General features: G+C 40.2%; 1 protein-coding gene and 1 long non-coding RNA gene across 10 annotated transcripts in view; one reads left to right on the forward strand and one right to left on the reverse strand.

Moving 5' to 3' along the window:
• Positions 1–21,480, forward strand: part of AP3S1 (adaptor related protein complex 3 subunit sigma 1) — a 96,390-nt gene that overhangs the window by 67,682 nt on the left and 7,228 nt on the right. For 2 of the 7 annotated variants that reach the window (XM_045057744.1, XM_023254313.2), the window contains one exon: positions 4,503–4,628. The exons of 1 other annotated variant lie outside the window; for it this stretch is intronic. Coding sequence is in view for 3 of the 6 variants with exons in the window: in XM_045057746.1 (XP_044913681.1) it covers positions 3,140–3,187; positions 4,503–4,631 (177 nt within the window). In the remaining 3 variants the exon portion in view is untranslated. Of the gene's footprint in view, positions 1–3,139; positions 3,188–4,502; positions 5,224–21,480 lie in introns of those variants that run through there. 4 more of the 7 variants (XM_023254311.2, XM_023254310.2, XM_045057746.1 and 1 more) reach the window with 3 other exon arrangements.
• The window catches only part of LOC109499833, a 41,469-nt gene that overhangs the window by 196 nt on the left and 19,793 nt on the right, over positions 1–21,480 (reverse strand). For 2 of the 3 annotated variants that reach the window (XR_006597935.1, XR_002157354.3), the window contains one exon: positions 6,234–6,349. The exons of the other annotated variant lie outside the window; for it this stretch is intronic. This is a non-coding gene — a long non-coding RNA (uncharacterized LOC109499833). Of the gene's footprint in view, positions 1–6,233; positions 6,350–21,480 lie in introns of those variants that run through there. 3 annotated transcript variants of the gene reach the window in all.

A 21,480-nucleotide genomic window follows, 5' to 3' on the forward strand; every position in this document is an offset into this window, starting at 1 on the left:
TGCCAATTTCTACGTTCTAGTCTTTAATGTATGTCAGATTGTTATTTTCTAGCCAAGAACTGCTTGGGTCTGTTAACTTCCATCACGAGAACTAGTAATTAGATTTCTTCTCTTTTGAAATCAAGTTTCTATTTTCAAAGAGCAGAGTAAGAAAAGTGGCCCTGAGACACAGTGATGTTGGAAGGTCAGGTTGTGAGTTGGTTCCTGCTTCTTACCTTGACATGCAGTTATTCTATTCTTCTACAAAATTACAGTGAGGACCCCCTGAGGTCATTGGCACAGTCAGAACTAGTTCTGTTAAATCTGCGAATTGGGCACGAATCTGCTATATTTATTTCACACAGGCAAATCCTGTGCTTGAAATGAAAATATACCTGAAGATTATATAAAACGGATTATATGATTGGGAAGGTTTATAAATTTTTAAATATTCTAATTATGATAAAACTTTTTGATAAAATGTTCCAGTTCTTGCTCCCTAAAGGACTGTCATTAGCAGCATTTCTAACCTGTTTGTTTCTAATTGTAATATTAAAGCACTGCCTTTAAAGCAAAGAACAAGCCTGTTACAAGATCCCAGATTAAGTTATTCTACCTTACGTTCAGAAAGTAAAATACTGACATTTCCTATTTTGCTCAAAACGTGCATTCAAGAACTGCCATTATTTTGTTAATGATTTTGAGTCTGAAACCATTTAATACTGTGTTTATTAATGTTGATGTTCTTTCACTTTGCTGTTAGGTCAAAATTATGAATGTGCATATAGCAGCTACCAGCAGGAAGGGTGGGTAAAGGTTTCAGTAGGTACAAATTAATCCCCCTACCATCTTACTTGGCATTTCAAGCTGGGAAAAATATTTCAAGATGGTAGTATAGTATTTTATGTCTCAGATGAAATAAATATCTAGATTCTTTCCTTTTCCCTTCGAGAAAGTCAATTGCTTTATTGCATGAGGAGAAGGGAGCCTTTGAAATATATTTTAGCAATGCTGCTTTTTCACTTTTGCTTGCACATATTTTGTTTATTTTTGGGTCTGGCAATTTAAAAACAAAATCAAAAACAAATCATATCCATCCATTACTATCTTTGTGATTCAAGTGCTTGAAATTTTCGAGAGTATGTCTGTATAAGTCTTCTATCTGTTTGGCCTCATTTTGGTATACTTGCAGACTTCATTTTGTTTTCTTTCTCTTAATTCTGTTAATTTATTTAATCCCATGGGAGAGAAAACATGACCATCCTTTTATATACTGTACTTCATTCTCTCATCCAATTCATACTCTTAACTGCTTTGGAGTCACATATTTATTTTTGTTAGTGGAATCGCTGCAGTCGGCCTGCCATGGTGGTGCTCGAGTACAATAACATAGACAGAAACAAGTTATTTCTCCAGTAGGGTTTCATTCTTTTTATTTCTGCTTTGTGTCAGCTGCGTAATCTCAGATCTTTAAGAGAGCTATGTTGTGCTGTCAGAGTATCTTAATTTTACATTTTACATTGTACACACTACTAACAAGTCAGGTAAGCCTAATTTCTGTAAATTTTAGTATCCAAAAAAAACCAAACAAACTAGTACACATTATCTTGTGGCTTTGAATGTATGTTACTGAAGGAAAAATAATCTTAACTAAGATAAAATTTACTTTATACCTCTCTGTTGGCAAACTAATCTCCTGATGGCAAATTACCTCATTTATATTTTTTTCTTTAATAAAAATGTTTCAGACTTCACTGTCGTGGAAGTCTGAAAAAGAAATTTGTTTTACAGCACTTCTGGTATTGACCACCTGAATAGTCTTTTGTTTTTTTTTTTAAAGCCCTTCATTTTTATATAGAGATTGAAAGCTCATTTAAGCATCTGTTTACTGATCAGCAGTCCTACTTACATTTTTCTTATATTTCATATTCTGCAGAATCTGATTTCTTAAAATGTTAGTTTAATTAAAACTTAATTGAAGTACACATTACAGATTTTTTTTATTATTTCCTACCATTTAAATTCATGACGTACTACACAAAAGTGTTGAACATGCTTGAGAAATAATTTGATTCTCTTAATTCATTTGCGTGTTCTGAATAGTTACCATCCTTTGCATGTCTACGGCTTGCTGCTTATGTTTAGAGGAATTGTAGTTTGTTGTACTTAGAAACTTCTTTTGGTTTTACATAATAAGAACTTGGCACATATATGCTATTTAAATCAATTGCTATATTGACTTTATGTATTCTCATTAGCAGCTAACAGTCGACACCATCTTTGGTCACAAAGAAACGACTTAATCTAAAGAAATTTAACAGGACGCATTTTTATTCTCATTTTCTTTGCTCAGGTTCAGTCTAGAGCTGTTCATGGTACAGGGTGGTATGGAAAAGAAGGCTTTCTGACAATGACATTTAATACTGACAAAAATTATTTTCACTCTTTATAAAAGTTGAAACCATAGCATCCAGTAAAACACACACACATATCTACTTTCTCTCTCTGTCTCAGTAATAAAGTCCTCTAATAATTCCTGCCTTTTAAAATATTTGTATTCAAATATCTTATCAATACTTTTTCATAATCTACTCATCATTTGTACCCTGTATAGACACATCCAAGTAAAAATGGTGGCAAGTGGTTTTTAATTAGAAAGATACGAGCTCCAGGATGGCTGTAATTCTGTAAAATAATTTTTGTTCCTTGGCAGACAACAGATTTTGGGCAAAAGGAAGAGAGCCTATAAGATGGATCCTTCTTTGGTCCTAAACCATTCTAAATTTTGGTAGCTAGACGTTGAACTTGAGATAATCAGGTTAAAGACCTTTTTGAATAAATATGCAATATTTATTCATATCTCCAACATCTTTTGGGGGTACACAAATTAACTGCATTGCTTCAGGTAGGTATAAATGTAGAGGTCAATGAAAAACAACTAACCTCTATTCACTTACAAAAATTGAATACTCCAGCCCTATTCATTTTTAATTGGATATGGAGTGTTTCATTTATATCACCCTATCACCCTTATCATTGCCTGTGTGGACCATAGCTATTATTAATATTATTTTACTGATTTTTCTATTATTTCCAATTCTGACTTGATAATCCATGGCTTTTATTTCATTGCTTAACAATGTTTGTATCCTTTATTCAGCAAATAGTTTACACTGGCCTATTTTGTATCAGTCAAGATTTTTCTCAGGTAACAGCTTTATTATTACTCTTATTTTAATTAACAAAAGAGGTAGGATTACATATGAGAAAAAGACCTAAAAGTTCAAAAAGGGACTTAAAACTAGTGTTTCTAATTACACAGACATTGTCTCCTATGTGTAATTGAAGCAAAGTGGAAGATTTGTTTCTGTTACCTAATTGTCTGCTTTTGTGCAAGATGATGTGTGCCACTGAATTCAGACGTGTTTGTTGGCTTTCTTATATCACCTGAATAAAAATGGATGAAATCTAAATATAAATTAAATCCCAAAAGTATGAAGACTCTTGTAGCTATTTGAGAAAGATGATACATTTGCATTTTTCTTTTAAATTTTAAGCATATTTTCTTTGAAAATTATTTCAGAGATTATAAATTTCCCTATTAAGAATAAAGCCAAATATCGTACACTAATGCTACTAGAAGCTTTAAAATCAGTTATTTATAGAAATACTGCCTTTTGTATTTATGCTATTCTGTCTCTAAATTTGTATATTGTAAACTGAACATATGTCATTGAATCTACTTTATATGACAAAGTATTTTTAACCATTATATTGTCTCTAATGCATCGAAGGGTTGGAAAGATCCTCTTTGTTGCAGTTTCATTTTCAGGCAGAACTGTTCTCTTTGGACTGAGGCTTTACTTGAAAAGCCTGATTTTTTTTTCAATGTTTTAGAACTTTCCTAGAAAAGTTTAGAAGAGCCTCCACAATTACAAGAATTTTTTTAAAAAAAATTTGTCGTTTTGAAATGTTTTAAGGAGTTGGCTCTAAGTAAAGAAACTAAGCAAGCATGATCTATTACTTTCAGTTTTTATTTCATAGCACAGTTTGATAATAAATGCTATTTCAAAAGCAAAAAGAAAACAAAAAACAATAACAACAACAACAACAAAAAACAAACCCAAATCCATCATGTTGTTGCAAGAGATGTTTAAAAAGGAACTAATGTAAAATATGCCTCATGCTTCTATTATAAGTCAGTAAGTCAGGATGTAGGTGAAGATGTAGTTTTTGTCATCTGCATATTGTATGTGGTATCTAAGCACAGGTTAATTTATTTGTATGTAAATCTTTCCGTTGTTATCATTGCATGTATTCACTGTACTTTTTAATGTGTCAACTGTTTTCTCTTTATAGATTAGAATTTCAAAGTAACCATCCCATACCAATTCCAACTACCATCTGGTCTCTAAGCTTGTTATATGAAAATCTTTTATCATTGTCCTCCATTTTTAGTGTTTTTTGATGAGCTACACCTGAGTTGTACATTTTCTTTTTCTTTTATTTGCTTCTGTATACAGGCTGGCTTAGCGGGAGCTCCAGCCCGTGCTGTATCAGCTGTAAAGAATATGAATCTTCCTGAGATCCCAAGAAATATTAACATTGGTGACATCAGTATAAAAGTGCCAAACCTGCCCTCTTTTAAATAAAAAAAAATTAAAAAGGCCACTCCCAGGTAAAATCCAGGGGGAAAAGTCATCTAAGTTTACCATGCAGTTGTTTACCAAAAATAGAGGAGGAGAGTCTTAACTTTTGCTCTTGGATTGAAGTCAAGGTACTGTAGAGAAGTTGTGTAAAACCCGTACGGAAGTTCAATGTTGCTTTTCCTGCTCAGTGATTTTGAAGAAATGGGGTAGTTCCAGTGTGATACTTCACTTTCTTTTCTAAACTGCATTCCCGTGCCCACCTAAGGCATGCCTCTATGTATTGGCTACTACAGTATTTCAAAAGGTGTGTGAGACATTTCTTTCAACTATGTACAATCCAAACTGTTGGTGTTTTGTATGGATCACAAGTGCAGCATTCCATAGTTCTTTCTGTTATTTGTCACACTTGTTATTTAAAGAACCAAGTATGTATTGCATGAAAACATTATGATCTTTTTCTCTTAGTTTAAATAAACTCCAAGGTAACTGGACTTCTAAAGCACCTTTCTGTTTGCCTGATATCTACTTTAGCAATAATTTTTTTACGACCCTCTGACTCAACAAAGTAAATAAAAGTATATTTTATCACTGTTAAGCAGCTGTTGATGTTGATTTATTTAATTGAATAAATATTCAAAAACTGGTGAAATCATTCTAAAACTCCATTATTTCAGAAGCCAAGTGTATGAGGTCACACACTGTGTAGAGAACTGAGGTGGGAGATGACAGATTTTTTTCTAAAATCCGTACTGAGAAATTGCAACATCTTGTTTTATACAGATAGGTTTAAGTCTTTCATCCGGTCCCTTCTCCCTTCTTGCTCAGATGACAAAAAACAGTTGTGGCAAATACCTCGTTGCTTTTGAACACAAACCCCTGCGGGGCTCCACTTGACTGTTGCACCCCAAAGTCAAGCTGTTTTCTTTTTCTTTTTTTTTTTTTTTAATGTTTATTCATTTTTGAGAGCAAGAGAGACAGAGCACGAGCCGGGGAGGGGCAGAGAGAGAGGGAGACACAGAATCCAAAGCAGCCTCCAGGCTCCCAGCTGTCAGCACAGAGCCCAGAGCCCGAGGCGGGGCTCGAACTCACAGACCGTGAGATCATGACCTGAGCCAAAGTCGGATGCTCAACCGACTGAGCCACCCAGGCGCCCTAAGCTCATTGTTTTCTTTTCTTTTCTTTTTTTTTTTTCATTTATTTATTTTTTTTGGGACAGAGAGAGACAGAGCATGAACGGGGGAGGGGCAGAGAGAGAGGGAGACACAGAATTGGAAACAGGCTCCAGGCTCCGAGCCATCAGCCCAGAGCCTGACGCGGGGCTCGAACTCACGGACCGCGAGATCGTGACCTGGCTGAAGTCGGACGCCTAACCGACTGCGCCACCCAGGCGCCCCAGCTCATTGTTTTCTTAAGTTTCATCACTCATGTTCTGATTTCTCACTATTGGTCCACACTTTCTTATTTGCTCTTCTCTTCTGGACCGTGAATTGGGTTCCTCTTCCAGTTAGGCCGAAGTTTGTTTTTCTTGTTTTTTGTTTTCGTGATTTTTACAATTCTAGTCCTTCTCAGATGTTCTCTTCGACACATTTCCTTAGATTTGTGGCACGTGTGAATTTTATCCCACGAGCTCTGGGATGTAAGAAAAGTCATTTTTTTTTTTGACGGAACTGTCAAAATGAGAACCATCTGTAATGTTGCTGCACATTGATCCCTAGAATATACTGTTAAGTGAGAAAAGCAAGATGGAAAAACATATTAGTCAACAGTTGGGCAAAACCAGCTGACACAAGGCTAATTTTATAATAAACGGTTGGATGTCTTGTATAGCTTATTGATACTGTATTGAGTGTGAAAAACAACCGTCATATGGGTGTTTTTTTGCTTGTTTACCTTTGTGATTGCGTGGCTGACTGGAGCCGCCCAGCATCGGGAGAGAGTTTTGTGCCGCACATCCCTAGCCTGGGGAAAGGTAACTATTCAAAATGTGAAGTACAGTTTCTACTGCATGCATATTGCTTTTGCACCATCATGAAGTCAAACGGTTGTTAAGTTTGCACCATTGTAAGTTGGAGACTCCCTGTATAATGAGTTTAACATTTGAATCAGTAGGCTGAGTAAAGCAGATTTGGCCTTCCAAATGTGGGTGGGCCTTACCCAGTCAGTCGAAGGTCTGAGTAGAATAAAAGGGCTCATTCTCATCCAAATAAGAGAGATTTCCTTCTACCTGACTGCTTTCAAATTGGAATCTCAGCTTTCTCCTGCCTTCAGACAAACTGAAACACCAGCTTATCCTGGGTCTCAAGTCTGCAAGCCTTCAGACCAGAATTACAGCATTGGCCCTCCTGGTTCTCGCATTCAGATTCGGACTGGAACTTCACCTTCGGCTCTCTTAGGTCTCCAGATTGCTGACTCACTCTGTAGATCTTGGGACTTGCCAGCTTTCATAATCACGTGGGCTAATCCTTTGTACTAAATCTCTTTACTTAAATAAAGTCATGGTGTTGGTGATATTTTTTAAATACCGTAAGAGATTTATTATAAAACTCAGTTCAATTCTGAAGGCAGGAAAAAGCCAATGTCCCAGTTTGAAGACAGGCAGGAGGAATTTTCTCATACTTGGATGAGGGTCAGCCTTTTTATTTGATTCATGTCTTTGATTGGGTGAGGCCCACCCTCATTAGGGAGAGCTGTCTGCTTCACTCAGTATAGTGATTTTAATGTTAATTTCATGCAAAAACCCTCAGAAACATCCTCAATGTTTAAGCAAATGTCTGGGTATCCCTGTGGCTCAGCCAACCATCACAGTAGGCTACCAGTTATCTAAGAAAAAGAGAATGAGTGTGTTTGTGTGTGTGTGCATGTGTTTATGTATTTTTTTTTTATCTTTTTTTTTTTTTTTTTGAGAGAGAGAGAGAGGCAGAGTGTGAGTCGGGAGTGGCAGAGACAAAGGGAGACACAGTTGAAGCGGGCTCCAGGATCTGAGGTGTCAGCACGGAGCTCAACACGCTGGAACCCACAAGCTGTGAGATGGTGACCGGAGCCGAAATTGGACACTCAACCAAATGAGCCACCCACGCGCTCCTGTATTTATAGTTAAAAAAAAATTTTTTTTAACGTTTGTTTATTATTGAGAGACAGAGAGAGACCGAGCATGAGCATGGGAGAGGCAGAGAGAGGGAGACACAGAATCTGAAGCAACCTCCAGGCTCTGAGCTGTCAGCACAGAGCCCAATACAGGGCTCGAACTCACAAACCGCGAGATCATGACCTGAGCCGAAGTCGGACGTTTAACCAACTGAGCCACCCAGGTGCCCTGCCCCTGTATTTACATTTTTAAATGGAAGTTTTTTAAATCTGTCTGTAGTGAGAGGGAGGACACAGAGCAGAAGTTGGGGGCTAGAAGCTGGACTTCTCATGATGTTCTAGGGTACATTTTTGGGGGCGAAGTACTCATTCCCTCCACTGCTGGCAGTGTTGGTGGCTGAGCACATTGAGCAGAGTTGCTGTTTGAGAACTGCCACCAGCCGAAGAGAGTTAACTCACTTAAGTAATGACTTCTCTCCAAAGACCTACATCAAGGTTATCAAAGTCCAGCCCCCTTGGCTAAGGCAGGACAACTTTGGAAGGCCATCCCAGCCCCAGGGCTACGCATGACATGACATCAGCTGAGGCCTTTGTTGTGAGTGCCTTGCTTATTTAACTACGTTTCTCTGCCTCATCCTCCTTCCTACAGACGCTTACAGGCTTTGATCCCAGTGGCGTACCACAGTGAATGTCTTGGATGCAGATCTCCATCTGAGACTTATTCAGGGCAGCCCATCTAAGGCAGCTGTATAGGCCAAGAATGGTCTCAGGAGGCAGATCCTAAAATAACGTTTTGGAGCTAGATCACCCACTGACAGGCTGGCAACGGAGGACCCTATTATTGGGGGCACATGGAACGTGGATCACCACCAGCATGCCGTAGCAAGGTAATCGTTGAAACTTCCACTGGAATGAGTGGATACTGGAAATGCTCTGGTAGGGACAATGTCTTAGGCATTTGAGAAGTTCAAGAGAAGTAGTAATTACCGAGTACGGAATTGGAGGGCGGCTGCTGGGGGCAGTCCGTGCGTTAGAGAAACCTGAGGGTGATTAATCACCAATTAGAGGCTGTGTATGAAAGCCACAGGGCCTTCTTGATAGCATTTATATAAAAAGAGTGGGAGGGTGGAAGATGCCAAGGATCAGGGCCAGGACGTGACCCTAGGGTTGGCAGAACTCAAGAGAAGATTGGATTCAAGCAGCATCGTGTCTGCTAAGCCAAGGTCAGGGAGATGATCGGAAAGAAGGAGGACGTGAAACCTGGGATGAGGACATCTGGGCTTAACACCCAGGAAAATCTTGGATATGGGCCTGCGGAAGCAGCCCGCTTCTTCCGTTACGCTACCATTCACTGCCTTCCTGTTCCGTGCTGAAAGAGGATGTGTTAACTCGTGCCTCGCAGGATAACATGTACCCTCCTCGGGATTGCCTCCCCTGCTCTGCCGCTAAGCCAGGAGGTAAGGAGAAGACACAACACAGGATCAAGTGCCGGCCTGCCAAAGTTGCTGCAGAACCTTGCCCAAGTAAACTCGGAGGAGCCAGGAAGAGTATATACGAGCCAGGATCCTGAGGATTCTGGGTCAAGGGAGGAAGGAACATAAAGTTGGGTGAGAGAGTTTACTTATATGTAGGCACTTGCCAATGATAAAAGATTTAGCTCTGGCAGAGACCTGAGGAGACCGTGCCAGTACATGGCTAGGGTAGTTCTTGGAAGCTTGGAGAAAGCCTTAGCCACCTAGCTGGGCCCAGCTAAGTATCACAGAACTTCCAAGGTGAACAAGGAGAAGAAGGGATCAGAAAGCTCAGAGAAGGGGCGCCTGGGTGGCTTGGTCACTTAAGCATCTGACTTGGGCTCAGGTCATGATCCCATGGTTCATGAGTTCGAGCGCCGTTTTGGATTCTGTGTTTCCCTCTCTCTCTGCCCCTCCCCTTCCTTGTGGTCTCTCTCTGTCTCAAACATTAAAAAAAAAAAAAAAAAAGCTCAGAGCAGTGTGTGTGTGTTAGACTGAAAATACTGTGTAATGTGAGACAGCACAGAGGTTCCTCCATTTACCAAAGCAGTAAGGAGTGTGCTGTGTAAAGGGACACCATCCTCAGTCCATAGAGTAAGAGCTACGGTAGAAAGGAAGACGTAAGTGGGCACTTTGCAATTGCCCCCATACTCTCAGCCAAGATAGTCAGTAAATAGTGATATCACATCTTGGGTAGAAGCGAGGGATTAAGTGCCACACTTGAAGACCTAAATGATGCAAGAACGGTGGCCTCTGCATACCCACTTAATTGTCTAGTGTGTTGCCTGCAGGTGGGTCTTGGAGGATGACAGAGAGCCCTGCAAACTTGACCGAGTTGTAGGTCCAGCTGTAGCTGCTGCACCAGACACGGCATCTTTGTTAAGGGAGGTGAGCAAGGGCTCACATGGATGGAGTGCGGCCACTGATCTGGTAAACGCCTTCTTTTTTGTCCCCTGTTCAGAGGGACAGAAAGTTGATGTTATGGCTACACAACACAGTGTGCTCTAAATATTTAACTCGCCTGCCCTCAATAATAATACAGTCCCGGGGCCCCTGGGTGGCTCAGTCAGTTGGGCATCCAACTTTGGCTCAGGTCATGATCTCATGGTCCATGAGTTCGAGCCCCGCGTCAGGCTCTGTGCTGACAGCTCGGAGCCTGGAGCCTGCTTCGGCTTCTGTCTCCCTCTCTGCCCCTGCCCCCTCTCAAAAGTAAATAAACATTAAAAATTTTAATAATAATAGTAATACAGTCCCAAGGGGTCTGAACCATGTGACATAGGATCACATTGGTTCATGGATAACACTCGGTTACGTGAGTTGGATGAATGAGGAGTTGCAAGCATGGTGAAGGCCTTGTTAAGACACATGCCCTCCACGGTAGGAGATAAGCCTACCGTAACATTTTTAGGGAGCCAGTGATCTCGGGTATTCCAGGGTGTCCCTTTCAAAGTAAAAAACAGTATTTCACAACTCCTACTCCGTGGCAAGCACAGTGGTTGGTAGGCGGCTTCAGACTCTGGAGGTCGCATATTCCAGACTGTGAACACTGTTCCGGTTCATTTACACAAATAACATCTCATCTAGTTTTGAGAGAGGCCCAGAACACAAGAGGGATCTGGGTCCAGGTTGCAACGCAAGTGATCTTGCCTCTTGGACCATCCTGCCTGACCTACCCAGTGATATTTGAGCTGTCAGCAATGGAAAAAGATGCCATGCAGTGTCTATGGCACGGCCCAGTTGGAGAGTTGACAACATAAACTTCCTATGAGTCTGCAACCATCCCTTGCCACCTGCAGTGTGAAATTATACATCATTGAAACTCAATTCCTTGGATGCCCCTGGGCTCTGGTTGAGACAAGCCTGTGATCTTGGAAATGATCACGCATCCCGAACGGACCTGGGATCTGCCAGGCGCAGAACCATAAGGTTCGGTGGACCCGGCAACAGTGTGTAGGAAGGTGCAAGTGATACGTGGGAAAGAATGGGATCAGAGGGCACAGATCAGCTGCACAAATCCTGACACCCGTTTCCCGCCTCTCCTTTGGCTCTGGGGAAGGATCATGGTGAGGAGAAATCCTTCCCTGGTGCAGAGCTTTGGGTGGTATACCCGGACATATACTGTGTGCAAAGTGGCCCAAGACTCAAAGGTAATAGCTGATGGTATGGCTGGTTAGGCAAAGGCCTGGAAAGAGAGAGATTGGAAGATCAGGGGTAAGGAGATGTGGGGAGAGGCATGTGAGTAGACCCAAGGGAATGAGTATGAAAATACGAAGATTGTTGAATCATGTGTTCTATGTATTGCAGAAGAGACACTATACTACCAAACAGAATGACTCAGGAAAGTGTCCGTGTGCTTCTGTAATAGGCCACTGCAGTGTGGATACAGTGGGAGCTTGAACAGAGTAGCGAAAGGTGGTGGTTACACATGGGTCCAACAGTGTGAGCTCCTTCTCACCAAGGCTGATTTAGTTCCAGCTTGTGTCGAATGTTCTGTCTGCCAGTAACAGACCAACACTTAGCCCCTGATAACAGCACCTTCCTTTGTGGAAACCAAGCAGCTACTCGGTGACAAGTAACTTTGGACCCCTTCCATCTTAGAAAAGGGTGTGAGTTATCCTGACTAGAACTGACACATATTCTGGTTCTGAGTTTACCTTTTCTGGCTGCATCGTCTCTACCAACATCACAATGCAAGGATTTGCAGAACATTTGACGGACCTACATAGGATCCTACATACCATCATAAAGAACCAAAGAATCCCCTTTACAACAAAGGAGGCACAGCAATAAACACAGAACAATGAGATTGATCTTGTCATTGGCTGCCAAACTCAGAAGCTGCTGGGCTCATAGAGTGATGGAATATCCTTTTTATTTTTATTTTTTAGTTTTGGAATATCCTCTCTAAAAGGCACACCTGAAGCAACAGGCAGGAGAGGACACCCTGAAAAGATGGCACCGCATTCTCCAGGGTGTGACATTTACTCTGAACCAACAATCATTATGTGGTGTTGTGTTGTCAGTAGGTATACTACATGGGTCCAGGTACCAAGGGATAGAAGTAAGCATAGCACTCCCAGTGACCCACCAGGGGAATCTGTTTCCTGTTCTCGCGACTCTAGGATCTGTGGATACAGAGGCCTTGGTTCCCGCCAGCGGCACAACAAGAGTTTTAAACGTTATAGCTGCCTTCCATTCATTTCAGGCTCCTCCTATCAAAAGACCAGTTGGCAAAGAAAAGAGCCTCTGTCCACCACTCCTCCATGGCTCCTTGACATCTGACCAAAAAAAGTCCTTCACAGCACCAAAAGGAACTTCATCCAGTGAAAATCACAGCTATCCTGTGGAGATAGATTTCATTAGGACCCTGCTGCTGGGTTCCCAGCGGCTGACAACACAGCTTACTCGATGCAACTCTGAAATCAGATATTAAAATATGTTGGGGGAGGAGTGTGGAGAGAGAGAGAGAGAGAGGGAGATCTCAAATTGAAGAGAGGGAAACTGGTTATTGCAGGTGAAGCAGAGGTGAGGGTACCTAGTAGGCTCCCACCCATGCAGTATCACAGAATTGAGATAATATTATTTCTGTGTCCAAATTCCCTTCTTTAGTGGATTGGTCCCTAAGAATTGATAAAGAGTGATGTCAGCATCGTGGAGGTGTAGGATTCTCCTCCTTCCCCCCCCCCCCTTTTAAAACTACTAATTGGAAATTTATGCATGAACAAGAGGGCCTCCCTGGGAGCTATTGGACCCAGCACCCTACACCAAGGAACCTGAGAGGACTCTTACCTACCTGTGCTTTCAAAAGTAAACACCGGGTAAAGGCTGTGGACCCAAGGTAGTCCGGACCTCTGCTTGCCCCAGTAAGGGAAAAAAAAACCTGAAGAGCACTGGCCTATTCAGATACACATGGGCAAGAAAGAATTTGTAGAAATCCAGCCTGCTTGTGGGGAGATGCCAACACACCTTTGGAACGAGAAGGATGAGTTTGTACCCAGTGGAAAGAGAGAAGCTCTTGCTAGAGCCCTTCCACCCAGGGCAACACTCCATGGGGCTAAACTGTCAGGTGTGGGCAACCACTCCTGTGGAGGAGGCAGAGAGCTGTGAGTGAGTGCCTGACTACCCCAATTAATCCAGTTCTGTGGGTCATGGCTCAAGAAACCCATTTCCCTCCAGCAGCACCCAGGGTAGGACATCCATGACTGGGGGAAGGAGGGGAAAGGGTAGGAAACAGACAAGAATATCAAAGGGCATTAAAGGAATGAATGTGGTTCCTTCTGACTGCTTCAGGACTTCACCAGGAAGTCGGCCCCCAAGCCTTCGGGAACATCCCACTTGAGAACCCCACCCCCCTCACCTTGAGTGCTAGACCTGCACCTCCCCCACCCTGTGGCCCCCACTTTGTGAGTGGTCCCAAGTGCACGGGTGAGAGCAGTCCGGTTATTGGAGAACTCTCAGAAAAACGGATCTGTGGGCAAAGGAGAAACCACAAACTGCAACTGTAAGAGTCACTTTATGGAAAACGAGAGAGGGTTCGAGCAGCAGCCTCGTGAGTTACAAGCCTAGGAAAAGACGGAAAAGCTTAAGAACTCTGCCACAAGAAGGAGTGAGGATAGTGGAGCCAGGTCTACCCATTCAAAGGCTGAGGAAACCCCAGATTTAGTAACTCCAGTGATCACTACCCCCATCTGAAGCAATCAATAAAGATTTAAGAAGATGAATGGGAAGACAGCAATGCAAAAATATAAGGAATGTGAAAAATAAAGAAAATACGTCACCCCCCAAAAGATATAATTTCCCAATAACCCAGTTGTTATAATTTCCCAACGACTTAACAGAATACTGTGATCTGACTGGTAAAGAAACAATTCAGGATAGCTGTTTTGAAGATATTCAGTGATATTAGGGGAAAACCGTACATGAACAGCAAAAATGAATTCTTTACCAAAGATACGGAAATTCTAGAAGAGAACCAAACAAATTCTGAGGCTAGATTAATTCAGTGAATGAGATGAAGAATATAGTAGAGAGCATTTGTAGCAGAATCACACAAATGGAAGATAGAATTAGTGACTTAGAGGACAGAAATTTAGAAATAATTCAGAAGTGAACAAAGAAAAAGGAATAAAAAAGAGCAAAGCCTGAGTGACCTATGGGACTCAGTCACAAGGGCAATCATTAGAATAATTGGGATTCCAGAAGGCGAAGAGAGGGAGAAGGAGCCAAAGAGTTTATTTAAAGAAATAATAGCTGAAAACTTCCTAAACCTGAGGAAACACTTGGGCATCCAAGTTCATGAGAAAATAGATCACCAATTTACATAACAATCAACAACTAATTAGACATCCATCCGTGAACAAAAGGTAGACATAAACAGAAGGAAAAATAAACAATGGGATGTACAAAACAACCAGAAAGCAATAGATAAGATGACCATAGTAAGTCCTTACAAATCAATAATTACTCTAAATGGATTGAATTCACACAATCACATCCAGGCACAGAATGAATGGATGGATAAAAAAAACAGGACCCAACAATGTGATGCCTATAAGAGAGAGAGAGATTCACTTCAGCTCTAAGGACACAGGCTCAAAGTGAAGGGATGGAAAAAGATATCCCATGCATGTAGAAACCAAAAGAAAGCAGGATAGCTAAACTAATGTCAGAAAAAATAGACTTTAAACCAAACATGGAAACAGGAAACAGAGGTCATTCATTATATAATGATAAAGGTGTCAACACACCAAGAAGATAGAGCAGTCGTAAATATGTACTCATCCAACACTGGTGCACCTAACTACTTTAAGCAATTACTAATAGATCTGAAGGGAGAAAGAGACAACAATATAATAATAGTAGGGGACTTCATGGGGCACCTGGGTGGCTCAGTCGCTTGAGCATCCAACTTTGACTCAGATCATGATGTCATGTGTCGGGCTTGTGCTGACAGCTCAGAGCCTGGAGCCTGCTTCAGATTCTGTGACTCCCTCTCTCTCTGCCCCTCCCCTGCTCGTGCTCCATCTCTCTCTCTCTCAAAACTAAATAAACATTAAAAAAAATAATAGTAGGGGACTTCAATACCCCACTTTCAGCAAAGGATAGATCATTCAGATAGAAAATCAACAAGGAAACATTGGAATTGGATCATACTTTAGACCAAATGGACTTAACAGACCTATGTAGAACATGCTATCCAATAACAGCAGAATACACATTCTTCTCACGTGAACGTGGAACATTCTCCAGGATAGATCATATAAGATAAAAGACAAATCTTAGCAAATTTAAGGAGATTGAAATAATGCTAGCTATCTCTTCCAACCACAATGGTGTGAAACTAGATACCAGTAAATAACAAGAAGAAAGCTGGAAAATCTACAAATATGTGTAAGTAACACACTTCTGAACAACCAGTGGGTCAAAGGAGAAATCAAAAAGGAAATAAATAAATATCTTGAAATAAATGAAAATGGAGGGGCGCCTGGGTGGCTCAGTTGGTTAAGCGACCGACTTTGGCTTGGGTCATGATCTTGCAATTGATCCCTGCGCCGGGCTCTGTGCTGACAGCTCAGAGCCTGGAGCTTACTTTGGATTCTGTGTTTCCCCATCTCTCTACCCCTCCCCTGCTCATGTTCTGTGTCTCTCTGTCTCTCAATAATAAATAAACGTTAAAAACAAATTAAAGAAAAACAAAGAAATAAATGAAAATGGAAACACAACAGACTAAAATTTATGGGATGCTGCGAAAGTTCTGAGAGGGAAGTTCACAGCAATAAATGCATCCATTAAAAATGTTAGAAAGAGTTTTGGGGCATCTAGGTGGTTCGGTCAGTTAAGCATCCAACTCTTGGTTTCAGCTCGGGTCACGATCTCAGGATTTGTGAGTTTGAGCCCTGCATCAGGTTCCATGCTGTCTCAGACCCTGCTTGGGATTCTCTCTTTCTCCCTCTCTCTTTCTACCCCTCCCCCCCAAAAATAAACAAATAAACTTTAAAAAAATTAGAAAGATATCAAACAACCTAATTTACATCTGAAGGAATTAGAAAAAGAGAAGCCCAAAATTAGTAGAAAGAAGGAAATAATAAAGACTGGTGAATAAGTGAAAGATAAGAAAAACAATTAAAAAACCCAACAAAACTGGGTTGGCTTTTCAAAAAGACAAAACGGACAAACCTTTAGTTAGACTAACCAAGGAAAAATAGAACATTCAAATCAGAAACGAGGAGACATTATAACTGCAGAAATACATAGGATCATGAGACTACTATGAACAATTATATGCCAACAAATTAGACAACCTAGATAAGTTCCTAGAAACATGGAACACTGAATTGGGACAAAATAGAAAATATGAATAGACCAATAGTAAGTAAAGAGATTGAATCAATAATCAAAAACTTTCCAACACAGAGGGCTGGACGGCTTTACTGGTGAATAACACCAAACATTTAAAGAATTAATGGCAATCTTTTGCAAAATCTTCCAAAAAACTGAAGAGGAGGGAACTAAACCTGTTAGGCAAGCCCAATATTACCCTGATACCAAAGTCAGATAAGGACACTACAAAGGAAAGAAAACTGTAGATCAGTATCCCCGATAAATATAGACACAAAAATTCTCAGAAAATATTAGCAAACTGAATGCAAGAACATTATGCATCATGATCAAGTGATATGTGTCCCTAGGATGTGAGGAGGGTTCAACATATGCAAATCAATAAATGTTTTACACCACATTAATAGAATGAAAGATAAAATCATGTCATCTCACAATAGACACAGAAGAAACATTTGACAAATTACAATATTCTTTCATGATAAATATCCTCAATAGATGGGGTATAGAAGTAACATACATAAAGGCCATGTATGACAGACTCACAACTAACATTATACTCAATGGAGGAAAATTGAAAGCTGTTTCCTCTAAGATCAAAAACTAGACAAGTATGCCCATTGTCATCATTCTTACTCAACATAGTACCGCAAGTCCTTGCCAGAGTAATTAGACAAGACAAAAATTTAAATAAAAGGCATCCAATTGGGAAAGGAAGAAGTAAAATTGATATTATTTGCAGATGATATGATTTTACATAGGGAAATCCCAAAGACTCAACCAAAAACTACTGGCACTAATCAGCAAATTTAGTAAGATTGAAGGATATAAAATCAACATACAGAAATCAGTTGCATCTCTACACACTAACAATTGAAATGCTTAAAAAAGCAACAAAGAAAAATATCCTAGTCACAGTAACCTCAAAACCAACAAAATAAGAATAAATTTAACTATACATCTATACAATGTATAGTTGTATTTAACTATTTATTTATTTATTTAACTATAAATTTAACTATTCATCTATACAATGAAAACTGTAGGACTTCGCTGAAAGAAATCAAAGAAGGCACAAACAAATGGAAAGTCATTGTGTGTTCATCGATGGGAAGAATTAATATAGTTATAATGTCCAAACTACCCAAAGCCCCATTACCCATACTACCTTATTGTTTATTTTTACCTTTGCTAGAGTATTGTGCACTTTCATTTACTTCTATGTAAGTAATTAGCATCTTTTCATTTCAACTTGAGGAACTTCTTTGAGCATTTCTTGCAAGGCAGGTCTAGTGGTGGTGAACTCCGAAAGTTTTGTCTGAGAAAACCTTTGTTTCTCCTTCATATTTGAAGGATAACGTGGCCATAAAAGTATTGTGGGCTGGCAGCTTTTATTTTTTAGCACGTAAAAATGTCATTCTATTCTCTTCCGGCTTGTAGCGTTTCTGCTGAGAAATCTGATACTCTAATGGGGGTTTCTTTGTCAGTTGTGTTCTTTTTTCCCCTGGCTGCCTTTATGATTCTTTATCATTGATTTTTGACAGTTTCATTGTAATGTGTCTTGGAGAAGATTTTTTGCACTGAGATAAGTTTGTTCTATAGGGTTCTTGGACTTGTATTTCCAGTTCCTTCCCCAGGGTTGGGAAATTATCAGCTAGTATTTCTCTAAATATACTCTCTGCTCCCTTTACCCTCTCTTCTCTTTCAGCTAGACCAGTTATTGTTATATATGTACTTCTTATCTTATCCAATAGCTCTCATAGGATGCCTTCACTTTTTTAAAATCTTAGTTCTCTCTCTTCTTCTAACTGGATTATTTCTAAATATTTATCCTCCAGATCATTAATTCTTTCTTCAGTCTAATCTGTACTATTTCCTAGGCTCTAATGCATTCTTCATTGGATTCACTGAATTCTTTAGCTCCAGAATTTCTGTCTGGTTCTTTTTAAAATTTTCCATTTCTTTGGTGCGGAATTCCTCTGAAGAACTCCTTAATTTTATTCCTGAGTTTCTTGAACTGCCTTTCTGAGTTTTCTTGTAATCTGTTGAATCTCTTCATAACAGCTATTTTGAATTCTTTATCACTTAGATCACTGTTCTGTGTCTTTGGGTTTGATTGCCGGAGAATTATCACTTTCTTTTTGTGATACCATATTACCATGATGTTTCATAGTGTTTGATGAAACTTGCCTCTGTTGTTGCATCTGAAGTAGCACACACTTGTCTTGTTCTTTTTGACAATTCTACAGACTAGCAGTTAGAAACTTAGTTTTCCACAAGGTGGCAGTATATCTCAAATTTTTGGTTTCTCTTCCCCTGAACTGGCTCTGGGGCAGCACTGGGGAGGGCACACTTTAAAAAGCTGGTATAAAGAAAGGTGGTTGGGGCGGGGGGGGGGGGGGGGGGGGGGGGGGGGGGGGGGAAAGGGTGTGAACTTAGCACCTGGGGATTTGTGGGTGCCCACTGCCTGAAAGGGGGATCCTTGAGTGGGGGTAATCCCAGAGTTTTATGGGCAGACCTTCCACTGAGATCTTAAAGCAGACAGCATGAAACTCCTACCTTCAAAGCCTTGGTTATTCTAGTCTGCCTCTTTCCTTTTCTCTCCTTCTCTCCACCCCCCACTCGCCACCCCCTAGTAATGGAGGTCCCTCCTCAGAAACCATACTCCTGGAAGAAAACAGGTCCCTCTGTCTGAGACCTGCTCAGCCGGGTGGTCGGTTAGTCACACATCTTTTGCTTTCTACTTCTTCTGTGTGGGAGGTCACTGTCGTTGCTGCTGGCAAAACCCCAGGGCACTGCAGCGCCACCCTGGGGAATGGGACTGACTCCTTAATATCCTCCTTCCCCTCTGTCTCCATACTCATCTCTGTCCTGCTCCGATGGCGTGCCTGCTTCTCCATCAGGCTGCTAGAACTCCACGAATTTTCTACATCCCTTCCATGTCTGCTCTGTTTTGTATTCTCCACTTTTGCTTCCACCACTCACCCTTACTGTGTCAAGTGAGGGTGCGGAGACTCAGTGACTCCCTTGAATCCACAGCCCCCTTCAGAGTTCAGGCCTACTACTTTCTGAATCACAGTTGGTAGAAATCTCCTGTGTACTCTGGTGTAATGTCCAGAGGTACTTCTGTTTCATTATGAATGACAAATTAGTTGCAAATAAAAGGAAAAAGGAAAAAGGTATAACTTATGCTGCCATGATGCTGACATCATCCTACCCAAAGCCATCTATAGGGTCAACGCAATCCCTACCAAAATTCCAATGGCATTTTTCACAGAAATAGAAAAAAAACTTAAAATTTGTACAGAACCACAAAAGACCCCAGCTGTCCAAAGCAATCATGAAAAAGAAAACAAAGCCAGAGGCACCACACTTTTAGGTTTCAAACTATACTACAAAGCTATAGTCATTAAAACAGTATGGTTCTCGCATAAAAATAGACACATAGACCAGTGGAACAGAATAGAAAGCTCAGAATTAACCCCCTGCATATATCCTCAACTAATAATTGACTAGGAACCAAGAATGCCTAATGGGGAAAGAATTGTCTTTTCAACAAATGGTCTGGGAAAACTGGGTAGACACATGCAGAAAAATGAAATTGAACCCCTATCTTACACCACTCACAAAAATCAACTTGAAGTGACTCTGGAAAACAATAAGGAATTTCCCTAAAAAGTTAAAACTAGAACTACCTATGATCCAGCAACTGCACTACTAGGTATTTACCCAAAGAATACAAAAATACTATTTCAAAGAGATACATGCACCATGATGTTTACAGCAGCATTATTTACAATAGCCAATTATATGGAGACAGCCCAAGTGTCCATCAACTGATGAATGGATAAAGCAGATGTGGTATACATGTATACAATGGGATATTACTCAGCCATAAGAAACGAATGAAATCTTGTCATTTTCAAAACATGGATGGAGCTAGGGAATGATATGCTAAGCTAAATAAGTCAGTCAGAGTAAGACTAATACCATATGATTTCATTCATATGAGGAATTTAAGAAATAAAACAAATGAGAAAAGGGGAAGAAGAGGCAGAGGCAGACCAAGAAAAAGACTCTTAACTATAGAGAACAAATTGATGGTTACCCATGGAGAGGTGGATAGGGAGATAGGTTAAATAGGTGATAGGGATTAAGGAGGGCACTGGTGATGAGCACAGGGTGATGTATGGAAGTGTTGAGTCATTATTTTGTACACCTGAAACTATGCTGTATGTTAACTAACTGGAATTTAAATAAAAACTTAAAAAAAAAATTAACCTGAAGTAATCAAAGACTTAAAGATATGACCTGATACCATAAAACTCCTAGAAAAAAAAAAACACAGGAACAAAGCTCCTTGACATTGCTCTTGGCAATTATTTTTTGGATTGATACCAAGAGCGCAAACAACCAAAAGTAAAAATCAACAAGTAGGACTAATGCTTCTCCACAGCAAAAGAAACAATGAACAAAATGAAAAAGGCAACCTACAGAGTGAGAGAAAATATTTGCAAACCATATATGAGACAAGGGGTTAATATCCAATATATATATAAAGAATTCACAACTCAATAACAAAAAAAAAACTGATTTAAAAATGGACATTGGAACTAAATAGATATTTTTCTAAAGAAGACATCCAGATGGCCAACAGGTACATGAAAAGAGGCTCAACATTACTAATCATCAAATGCAAATCAAATGCAAATCAAAGCCACAATGAGATATCACATTACACCTGTTAAAATGGCTGTCATCAAGAAGACAGAAGATAACAAGAACTGCCGAGGATGTGGAGAAAAGGGAACTTTGTGCACTGTTGGTAGGAACACACATTTTTTTACACCACCACAGAAAACAATAGGGTGGTTCCTCAAAAAAAATAAGAACAAACCTATCATATGATCCAATAATTC

This window comes from Felis catus, chromosome A1 (genome assembly GCF_018350175.1).
Source record: "Felis catus isolate Fca126 chromosome A1, F.catus_Fca126_mat1.0, whole genome shotgun sequence".
NCBI classification, from domain to species: domain Eukaryota; kingdom Metazoa; phylum Chordata; class Mammalia; order Carnivora; family Felidae; genus Felis; species Felis catus.